This window comes from Leucopleurus acutus (genome assembly GCF_964270905.1).
Source record: "Leucopleurus acutus genome assembly, chromosome: 8".
Classification (NCBI taxonomy): domain Eukaryota; kingdom Metazoa; phylum Chordata; class Mammalia; order Artiodactyla; family Delphinidae; genus Leucopleurus; species Leucopleurus acutus.
This window is the reverse complement of record NC_139151.1, coordinates 37,896,312-37,908,093: the sequence shown is the minus strand read 5'-3', so window position 1 is coordinate 37,908,093 and position 11,782 is coordinate 37,896,312. Positions and strand designations below refer to the sequence as shown.

The window sequence follows — 11,782 nt, the reverse complement described above, 5'->3', positions numbered from 1 at the left end:
GCTCCCACGCCCTCACCTTCCAAATCTCCTCTGCCTCCGCCTCCACCTTCACCTTTGCCTCCGCCCAGGTACCCAGTCCAGACTGACGACGCTCCTCCTCCTTCCGGAGACGGGGGGAAGTCCCGCCTCTGGGAGGGGGCTATGGGCGGGGCCGGCGGTGGGAGGGGGCGTTTCCGGGAGCTTGTGGTCGGGGGAGGAGCGGTCGCCGCGCGTTAGGCAGAGAGCGTTACGGGGTCCTGATTCCAACTGAGGTGGGGAGAGGGAGCTCGGCGGGCAGTGAGGAACGGGGAGGACTGTGTAGGCTAAGTACGCCGACGCGGGGAAGTGGGGCTTGCGGTGAAGGGGCTGACTGCAGGGGAAGGAATCCAACGTAACCGTCCCCCTGGGGAATGGGGCCAGTCCCCGACTCCCTGGCTCTTCCGCTCTCTGCTGTAACTTTGGGGTGTGGCGGGGGTTAGTGACGGCCGTTGACCCGGGATCTGGGCGTGAAGGAGGCTTGTGGTCACGATGGGGTTATAGTCTTTCTCGCGGCCACTGGGGGAATAAAACAAATGTTTGTAATCCGGATTATCCGCGGTGACTTGGGGCCTCCTCTACTGCCCATTTAAAGTTAAAGGCCTGTTCTCTCAGACTTCCGCCCCTCTGATCGTCCTTTGCCGTCTCTTTGCCAGCCCAGCCCAGCCAGGGAAGGGGTCAGGGCCACCAGGTGCCTGGTAAGGTTGAAAGACTGAGTGTGTAAGGCTGTGTTAAAGTGAGTCTGTGAGAGAAGGCAGGATTTAGAGGACTGCTTCTGTGTGAGCCTGGGGTGAGTCCCTGAGTCCCAGAGCCTCACCATGTCAGGGAAACGGAAGCGTGTTGTGTTAACTATTAAAGATAAGCTTGATATAATAAAGAAACTTGAAGATGGAGGTTCTTCCAAACAACTGGCAGTGATTTATGGAATTGGCGAGACAACAGTTCGGGATATAAGAAAAAATAAGGAAAAGATTATAACTTACGCAAGCAGTTCTGATTCCACAAGTCTTCTGGCCAAGAGGAAATCTATGAAGCCATCCATGTATGAGGAACTGGACCGAGCAATGCTGGAATGGTTCAACCAGCAAAGAGCAAAAGGGAATCCCGTGTCTGGACCAATTTGTGCAAAAAGGGCAGAGTTCTTCTTTTATGCTTTGGGAATGGATGGTGATTTTAACCCCTCTGCTGGTTGGTTAACTCGTTTTAAGCAGCGGCACAGCATTAGAGAGATTAATATTAGAAACGAAAGATTAAGTGGAGATGAGACAGCTGTGGAAGATTTTTGCAACAACTTTCGAGACTTTATTGAACGAGAGAATTTGCAACCAGAACAGATCTACAATGCAGATGAAACTGGACTGTTTTGGAAATGCTTGCCTTCCAGGACTTCAGTAATCAAAGGTAAATGCACAGCCCCTGGGCACAAGTCAATTGAAGAAAGAGTCACTATCATGTGTTGTGCCAATGCAACAGGTTTACACAAACTTAAGCTTTGTGTTGTGGGGAAAGCAAAGAAACCTCGCTCCTTCAAGTCAACTGACACCTCAAACCTGCCAGTGTCTTATTTCAGCCAAAAAGGTGCATGGATGGATCTTTCCATTTTCCGACAATGGTTTGATAAGATCTTTGTGCCACAAGTTCGCGAGCACTTAAGATCCAAAGGCTTGCAAGAAAAGGCTGTGCTCTTGTTGGATAATTCACCAACACATCCAAATGAAAATGTCCTGAGGTCAGATGATGGCCAAATATTTGCTAAATATTTACCACCTAATGTGGCTTCGTTGATTCAGCCCTCAAATCAGGGAGTCATAGCTACGATGAAGAGAAACTATCGTGCAGGTCTTCTCCAGAACAACTTGGAAGAAGGCAATGACCTGAGATCATTCTGGAAGAAACTAACTCTGCTAGATGCACTTTATGAAATAGCAATGGCATGGAATTTAGTAAAGCCAGTTACCATCAGCAGAGCATGGAAGAAGATTCTCCCTACCATAGAGGAAAAAGAAAGCCTGGACTTTGATGAAGAAGATATCTCAGTGGCTGCTGTGGCTACCATTTTACAACACACCAAAGGATTGGAAAATGTGACTCCTGAGAACGTTGAAAAATGGCTTGAAGTGGACAGTACTGAACCAGGCTATGAAGTCTTAACTGACAGTGAAATCATCAGAAGAGCACAAGGCCAGACAGACGAATCCAGTGAAAATGAGGAGGAGGAAATAGAACTGATTCCAGAGAAACATATTAATCATGCAGCTGCTCTCCAATGGACTGAAAATTTATTGGATTATCTAGAACAACAAGGTGATATGATTCTGCCTGATAGACTGGTGATACGTAAACTTCGAGCCACCATCAGAAATAAACAGAAGATGACAAAGTCAAGTTAGTAATGGTATATCAGCATTACCATTGTTTTGGTAATTGTGTAACTCTTGATCTCTGCAATATGGCTTAATTTTCTTTGTGTTCTGAATTCTCAGACACAGCCCTGTGAAATACAGATACGAAAAATGTATCTGAAGTGGTTTGAGGATTATGTGTTTTGCAGCATCTATCTCTTGTCCCTTTATCTGTGTGGATAATCAGAAGCTGATTCTGTATAGGTATAAATCACACATACGTATGTATTCACTTTTGTAGATCTACAATTATCCCTTCCATGACAGTGGCATTCCATAAATTTTCTAGCAGAAGTTACAGGTAACAGTGAACAGACTGAGCACTTTCCTGAAATCTCTTGTTTGATTTGTGAGGGCTGCCACAGTAATCTTTCTTTGTGCTAACCATCTTAAGTGGTTGTTTGTTTTGTATATTTGTATACACTGATGGAATGAGAAATAGCTATATTGTTAGATTTCAGGGTGATCTATAATAATTCAAAATGAAGTTCAAATTGAAGGGGAAACTGATCTATGAATTAATAACTTAGAAATCATGCTTTTCTTACATTTGTTTGGGGGGGACTTTTTTCTGGAAGTAAATATAGGAAGTGATTGCTAAATTAGAAAACTATTAGAAATCTTATATATAAGATATTCTGACCTATTCATTTGTAGAAACTGGGAGTTGAAAATTTAGGGAACGTTAGGTTATTTATACAAAGGGAATAAATAGGCTCATTTTAATTGGGCCTTTTTTTTAAATTATTAATTGGATAACAGTATAGGTTTATTATTTATTCATCTAATTATAGTACAGGTTTTATAATGTTACATGTGGTGATGTGAGCTCCCACCCTATATGTGAGGGAATATCTTGGGTATTTGTAAGTTTTTTGTTCTTTGGGTTTTTTTACTATGCACTTGAAAATGTCTATAATTTGAAAAAGTTCATCATACCTTCTCCTTTTATTTGATATGAAAAGAAGAAATGAATAAAGTATTTTTAATAAGCTGTAAATTATCTGTTTTATGAAGAAAGCAGAAATAATTATGGAAACTACAGATTCTAAGGAATTTCATCATTTATTATTTTAACATTTGTAAAAAGGTATTCCTGAATTCGTTAGAATTTTGATAAACTTGCTTAACAACGTAGTTTTATTTGACATTGAAAAGATATTACCTATATGAATATTAATTTCATATGTAATTTAAAAGCAAAGTGTCTGCATATTATTTCATATTTTGGCCCTAAATTAAAAAAAAAAAGAATTGTTCTCTATCAGTCATTTTTGAAAGGTTTAACTTTTTCATTGAAATACTTTGCATTTTATAATGACTTTCTTAGAACTCTAAAGCTTCAAAAATACTTGTAGCTTTCCATGATTTCTATTCTCTTCATGATATATGTCTAGGTTTTTTAAAAAGACTTAACTGTGACCAGAATTGTTTAAAAATTGTATTTGTTGCATGAATTGCCTCAGAAGTTAACATACATATTGAATCAGATAATCACACATTTTGCTATAAATTAAATTGTATATAGAATTTTTTTTCATTTTTCTAAAATGAAAATATGTACTAAAAAGTTTCTTGGAATTTCTGTCTGGATTTGCTCACTGTTTTTAAAATTAACCTTGTCAGTGAAATTCAGCTGTATCATTGCCACCTAGTGGTAAAATTAACATTACTGTTAAGCTGTGTGGTTTTAAACTTTAATATCTAGTAAAAGGTTCACTGTTTTGTGGCCTTGAGTGTGAATCTTGTGACTCTTTCTCCTGTGAGAGACTGGCTCTTCTTTCTTTGGTTTGTAGCTATTTTCTCTTTTCTGAAAGCTGCCAACAATGGTAAACTAAAAGTTCTGTTTTGGACTCTTCTATCCTTAAATATAATTATAAAAGCTGCCAATTACTGAATACCATGTTGTGTTCTAAGCAGTGTATTTATATCAGTAACCCTAAAATTATGAATTAGGTGGAAATACTGATGCTCAGATCATACTCTTAATTGCTGAAGATCACTTGACTACAGGTAAGAATTTAAACCCAGGTATTTGATGCCAAAGCCTACATTTATTTTATCCAACCTAGGCTAACCTCTTAACCTTTCCAATCTTCAACATTTTTCCTTGCCACCTTCCTCCGCCACCTGCCACCAGTGTCTGAATTTACTTATCTATTTTTCAGTGCACTTGTGGCAGCAATTGCCCTTTCCTTTTACCCTTTTATGAATGAGGTTAGCCTTCCTCTTGCACTACTCTCCATTTCCCTGTTTATCCACAGCCTAATAGCATTTGAAATTGGGATCATCTGTTTTTTGACTTCTGGTTAGCCGTGCTCAGTGAGGATCCTTTCTCACTTCAGCAATTTAAAACCCACCATTGAGAAAACAATTCATGCAAACCTTTCTCTTTAGTTCATGAGGTAATCTCAAAGAGAATTGAAGAGTTGGCACAGTATAGTCCCAACATGAAAGTCTTGCCTTCCCAAAGTTGTTGTAAACCACTACCACCAAAGGCACGTTAGCATGTATACACTCAGATCCATACAGATCAAAGGGGAAAAAAAAATAAACCCCCAAATGAGATGATATGGTGAAGAGAATGACCGTTAGGTTCAAATAAAAGAGGGGGTGGTTAGATGAGAAGAAGAAAATTAAAAGGAAATGTGGCCTACAGGGAGGTTTGTTTTGTAATGATGTGAATTTTAACATCCTAGTCCCAGGTTACTGGTATGTGTTGCTCATTCGTAGATGGTCCCTGTAATCTCTGCTTTTCTCCTTTTCACCTTTGGAATGTTAAGCCGTCAGCACCAAGTTGAATGCATTTGATCAGTAGTTGGGACCATTTGGTGGATGACACCAGAAGCTCTTTGGGTGCCATATCTGCCCCAAAGTCATAAAGTCTTAGTTTCTAATGCTTCTTCCCTCAATGCCCCACCGAAAGCTGTTTGGCTTTCTATTGCTCTATTAAGAAATTATCCATAGGATCATGTTCTCTCTAGTCTTACCGGGTTTTCCCATTGATGAGCCTTGATCAACTGAATAATGTTTCTCTAAACCCACACTCTTAGTAGCCAAGAATGTTGTAAGGGTAGGATTACCTGCAGAGGTTGATGCAGGAATTTAGAAACTTCCCTTTTATGAGAGATTTGGGCTTTTGGGGGGTGGATGGGTGAAAGGAGTGGAATTCCTTGCCAGGTTTAAATTCAGTGAATCAAAAGTTCATTGACTACTGGAGGTGATGCGTTTAGGAAAATATAAAGACGAGGAAGAGTGGTTCATATACTAAAGATCTTGAAATCAAGGTGGAAAAAATAATATATTTGAGAAAAAACAAAGCCATCTGGTTTAATTGTAAACTCATATAAAACAGCCAACATAATGTGATATGGATTATGTGAGGAAACCATAATGATTTAGTTTGCTTATTAATTCCTTCAGTGGCTTCTACTCTGTATATCCTCTACATTTTCAACTTTTCTTCTTTTGGTTTTCACTACTGCTGAGTGACTTCATCCATTTCCATTACCTGCATGCTTATGATCCCAAATCTGTCTCCAGTCACCCTGAAGTCCAGATTTGTATCTTCAACTGAGAAGCAGTATTTCAGCCTGGAAGGGAAATTTAAATTGTTGTTTTGCTTTCCATCTATAGTAAACTGTCCTTTAGCATCCTAATGTCAGAGCCAACTAGATGCGCTAAGGAGTTTTTAACAGTGCCAGATTAAGCTAATCTATATTGGTCTGTAATAGCAAAGTAGGTAATTATCTTTTTCTTATCTCTCTCTATATATACATATATATCACCTTTCTTAGTTAGCCTTTCCTGATGCCCTTGCCTCTGACCATTTCTTCCTATGGATAGCCATAGTGGTTTCTGTTTTTCGTACCCTTGTTACTACTCGAGTACTAAAATTGAGTTTATTTTCCAACCGTTAACCTCCTTAAAAGACTATCATTCAAACTCTTTAGACCGAATACATTCCTTAGAAATGTACTCTTAACTGTTTTCCCTATTTAAGGCAGCTGGCAAGTTTACACAGTAACTAGTCACATGCAATTAGAAGTTGGGGGTGAAAGAATGCCCGGAGGGTAGCAGTCGCTGGGAACACCTAATAATGTGAAAACTAGTGTCTGTAAGACCTCAGATTCTGTAAGACTTGTATTGTGAAGTGATCTTTTGATGTGTACCTCAATACTGGACTATGAGATCAAGGACCGTAGAATCAGTGATTTGAAGAATAGTATATATTCATTCAACAAATGTGTACTCAACAAACACAAATTGTATTGTTTCTGTGTGTAAGACATTCTAGGCAATATATGGGATACATGGATTAGACTACATTAGACTTATATTAGAGAAGAGGAGACAAATGTAAAAAAAGGGAGAATGAATTGTGTCACATTCTGATGGAGTGCATATACAAGACTAATATGAGTGACATAAGGTAGTATAATCTGATAGGAGGAGTAAGTCATAACAATTGAGTTGGTCTTGAAAAGTAACTAAAATTTTCATGATGTTTTACTGTCTTCAGTCATTGCCAAATGTCCTCCAGGGGGCAAAATCATCCCCAGTTGAGAACTATGGCTGTAGAGTTACAAGCTTACAGGTTTTTGGTCTGCTTTCCAAGTTATTGAAGGTAATACTTGAAAAATGTTTTTACTGCTATTCCATCTTACCAGCCTCTGCTAGTTGTTTCCCTGATGCCTGCTTCCTGATCACTAATTCCACACATTGGAGATTTTTGTCACAGCAGCACCCCATTTCAAGGTACCAATTTTTCTGTTGATCTGGGTAATTCTAGCTGATGAAAAATACCTCAGAATTTTAGAGACTTATAATACATGTGTTTCTCTGAGTAATTTTGTGATGATATAAAACTTGGTCAGAGCGTGATTTTCTTCAAGTTGTGATTCATGGGCCCAGGCTCCTTCCACCTTGTGATTTTGTGCTTGCTAGACCCCCTAGAGTCTTCTACATCCAGTTAGTACATAGGAAAAGAGAGAATGAAGAATATACGCTGCTTTTTAACTTCCTCCTATCAGAAATGATACGCATTATTTCTGTTTATATTCTAATGATGAGCACTCATCACCTGGCCCTACCTTGATACGGAGGTGCTCAGGAATAACTCCCTAACTAGGCAGGTGCTTCCTAATTATGACTTTTTACAATGGAAGGGGAAGGTGCACATTTTTAGTGAATAATTAGCCCTTTCTGAAACAAAAGTATATAATTGCAGTTATTCTTATAGAATCATCCATGGAGCTTTAAAATATATCAATGCATGAGTCCTACTCAGAAAGGATCAGATTGCAATTTGTTTAGAGTAGTTACAGTGTATTTATTTTTAATGTTGCAGAGAATAACTAGTATGCAACCAAAGTTGAGAGCCACAAGATTACAAATTTGCAAGGTGAGTGGAGTAGATGTGGAGACAAGAGAATAACAGGCTCCTTTGATGGACTGTAATGTCAAGACTGTGTATAGAGGTAGAGTAATGAGGAAGCTAAATAAATAAGCAAATAAACATGTATATATGTCTCTGTGTGTTTTTAGGGGGTAGCTGATATCAGAGGAGAGAACATAGATCTTGAAAGGAGGAAACTCGTGTCTGAGTCCCAGTTCTACCACTTTTCAGCTCCAGAATTTCTAATTGGTTCTCTTTCATAAGTACCTATTCTTTCATGTATACAATAATCTTCCTTTATTTGAGTGTATGAATTTTACTTATTTGAAACATACAGTTTGACTTCTCTGTGATCCCTCACCTTTTCCTACCCTTTACTGAGTTCATAGTCCTTCATGGAGTTGGTACACTTCCAACATTTTGGTCATTCTTTTTTTTTTAAATAAATTTATTTATTTATTTTTGGCCACGTTGGGCCTTCATTGCTGCGCACGGGCTTCCTCTAGTTGTGGTGAGCGGGGGTACTCTATGTTGTGGTGCACAGGCTTCTCATTGCGGTGGCTTCTCTTGTTGCAGAGCATGGCTCTAGGTGAGTGGGCTTCAGTAGTTGTGGCGCACAGGCTTAGTTGCTCCGCGACATGTGGGATCTTCCTGGATCAGAGCCCGAACTTGTGTTCCTTGCATTGGCAGGCGGATTCTTAACCACTGTGCCACCAGGGAAGTCCCCATTTTGGTCATTCTTAATTGTGCATTCTTCACTGTAGCTGAGATTGCCTGAAAGAGTATGACCTCTGCTTTATACAGCATATATTATGGGAAGTATAGAAACATCTGCTAAGGTTTGGTTGGAGCCATTGATAGAACAAGGAATGGACATTATATCCTGTCAGATGTGGAACTTGAGAGCTAATTTTCTGAGCTCGGACGCTCCCCACTCCTCCGGAGTTTACCAGGTACCAAGGGTGTTATTCTGTTAATTACCCGAAGCTCTGCTTCTTCCTGAGCACAGGCATCATTTTCTTTTGTGCCTAGCCTGACAGGCATCATTTTCTTTTGTGCCTAGCCTGGAAGGTGGCGGTATGTGCCTGGATCCTTGCCCTAGGCCTCTTGTTGGTTATATCTGGACTCCTGCCCCCAGCTCTTGCCACCTCATTATATGGAACACAATTTTCTCACACATAGTTTATGGTCCTCCAAAAGTTTACCTTCCTGTTTTGAAGATGGCTATTCTTGGTTCTTTTAAAAGTATATACATACATATTTTTTCTATTGTTTGTATAGTTGATGTAAGATGAGAATGAAGCATCTGCTCTCTCCATTTATTTTGATATCAGAAGTCCTGGCCGTGTGATATTGGGTGAGTTTCTAAATCTCTGAGTCTTCTTATCTCTAAAATGGGGATAATACAGATTGTTAAGAAGATTAAATAAAATAATGTACAACACTTTGTGAATTAATATGTTAGTTTTTATATTATTAATAGGAAGGATTAAAGGACTAGAGGGCATCAAAGATGAAGAGAAGAGTGGGAGAGTAAGATAATTGAAAGAATAGGGTTTTGTGGTCAAAGGGAGGAATTATAGAGGTCAAGATTGGCAACTTTAGGTATTTACAATGTGTTGAGCCAATATATACAATCAGGCTCTGGCACGCCTTTTTCAATGCCCTAAGCGTCTTTCTCTTACATAATATGGGGATTAAACCTTTTATTCACACTCTAAGTCAGAAGGGGCTTTTTTTCATATTATAATTATACAATGTTTGTATATTCTCAATTTGAAGACCTCTCTAAAAGGGGAGAGTGGCATTTCAATATATCCTAAAGGTGTCAAGTCAACAAAAAGATCAATTTTGGTTGCAAATACCTTACAGTTATACAAATCTAATATTTTATGCAAAACTTAATAAAGTTTAAAGGAACAGATAGAAATCTGAAAAGGAGAGATGGATAAGTAAAGGAATATCAAATAGATTAGTGACAAGCATTTGTATACTCTTTTATCTCTTTATGAATGAGGAAAATAAAAATATGGTTATAAAACACGAGTCATAACAATTATGGCAGATTTATTTTTAAAACATTTAAAAAATACGATCATATTGGGATGATTTCAAGTTGACTGAGAACAGTTGTGTGGTTTCGGTTACCACTGAAAAGAAACCAGATAGCAGAGGGAGTCTACTTTTTCACTAACAACATTTTGACGAAAGATGAGAGAGATGATTGGTATTTGGTGCCACTCTGAAATTAAGAGAATAAATGGGAGGCTCCCGCGGCCGAAGCGGCGGCCCGGCGCAGCGCAGTCTGCTTGAGCGCCCACCGCAGCGAGGAGGATTCCTCGGCCGTCCCGCCTTCCGCCGTGGTCGCGGGCCGCGCTGCTGCAGCCGGGACGCGCGCCTCTGCGCTCCTCGCAGCTTCCACTTAGCAGCCGCTCCCCTCGCCGTCCGCACACACACCATGACGAAGAAAGAGAAGTCCTTCAACCAGAGCCTGGCCAAGTGGAAGCTCTTCATCTACAACACGACTACCGGAGAGTTGCTGGAGCACACCGCCAAGAGCTGGGGTTTGATCTTGCTCTTCTACGTAGTTCTTTTTTTTTTTTTTTTTTGCAGTATGTGGGCCTCTCACTGTTGTGGCCTCTCCCGTTGCGGAGCACAGGCTCCGGACGCACAGGCTCAGCGGCCATGGCTCACGGGCCCATCCGCTCCACGGCATGTGGGATCTTCCCGGAACAGGGCACGAACCTGTGTTCCCTGCATCGGCCGGCGGACTCTCAACCACTGCACCACCAGGGAAGCCCTACCTAGTTCTTTTATGGGTTCCTGGTTGCACTCTTTACATTCACAAAGTGGGCTATGCTTCAGGCTCTGAATGATGAGGTTCCAAAATATCGTGACCAGATGCCTAGCCCAGGACTTACGGTTTTTCCAAAACCAGTGACGGCGTTGGATTTTTCATTCAGCGTGTCTAATCCAGAGTCCTATAGAGGGTACATTAATGACCTTTAGAAGGTCAGAAGAACAGAAGAATCTCACAGATTGTCCCGATGGAGCATTTTTTTGAGCAGAAGGGTCTAGATTATACTTCATGTCGGTTTCCTCTTGTCTTGAAGCACACAGTGGTGTGGATGATCCCGAGTTTGGCTACTCCACAGAAAGCCCTTGTATTCTTGTGAAAATGAACAGAATAATTGGATTAAAGCCTCAAGGAGAACCAAGGATAGAATGTATTTTGAAAGGTGAAAACACATCAGTGCTATCAACTTATGCTTCTAATGGAACGATAGATTTAAAGTATTTTCCATATTATGGGAAAAAATTGCATGGGAGCTATCTACAGTCATTTGTTGCCGTCCAGCTCATCTTTGGTAATAGAAATAACGTAAACGAAGTAACAGTTGAGCGCAAGATTGATGGATCACCCAAACTAAAAAACCAGGATGATCGTGACAAGTTTTTAGGACGAGTTGTATTCAAAATCACCATGCGTCCATAGTAGGAGTTAGAATATCTCCACAGAGTAAACATTGTGTGGTCTGTCTTCATTTGGTATCAGCTGGACCTGCCATTCCAGAATTATGAGACCACCTTGGAGAAAGGTGGAGTGGTGCATGATACTGGGGTAGCATCATAATGTGCTTCCAGATCATAGTGTTCAGTGTCCTTCAAGTAACTGCCTGTTGCCTCTGCTGCCTTTTGAACCATGTACAGTCACAAGATAGGACTGTGAACAGCTGATTCTGAACATGTAAGATGGGGGGTTGTCCAATTTTTACGTGGTTTAATTGCCTAGCCTCTAAAGCTTAATATGCTCTGCTATGTAAATATTTTATAGATTTAACACTGGTTAACTGTCACATTTTGATGCCAGCAAAGTTTTAGGGGATAAAATGGTACCTGACCAACGTCAAATGACTTTATAGCTGCAAGAAATGCAGTGTGTGGAGAAGCTCTGTATGTGAGAAGG

At 40.1% G+C, this 11,782-nt stretch overlaps 1 protein-coding gene and 1 pseudogene across 2 annotated transcripts; both read left to right on the top strand.

Moving 5' to 3' along the window:
• Positions 1-833: 833 nt before the first annotated feature.
• JRKL (JRK like) lies at positions 834-10,241 on the top strand (the record flags this gene model as incomplete). The annotated part of the gene is made up of 3 exons (XM_082844961.1): positions 834-2,400; positions 4,374-4,430; positions 10,069-10,241. The coding sequence occupies 3 exons, from the start codon at positions 834-836 to the stop codon at positions 10,239-10,241; spliced, it is 1,797 nt and encodes a 598-aa protein (XP_082701087.1).
• Positions 10,242-10,273: 32 nt separating this feature from the next.
• On the top strand, positions 10,274-11,311 carry LOC309965949 (sodium/potassium-transporting ATPase subunit beta-3-like; annotated as a pseudogene). Its single transcript has 2 exons — positions 10,274-10,402; positions 10,624-11,311. The product of its transcript is annotated as a sodium/potassium-transporting ATPase subunit beta-3-like (transcript).
• Positions 11,312-11,782: the final 471 nt, after the last annotated feature.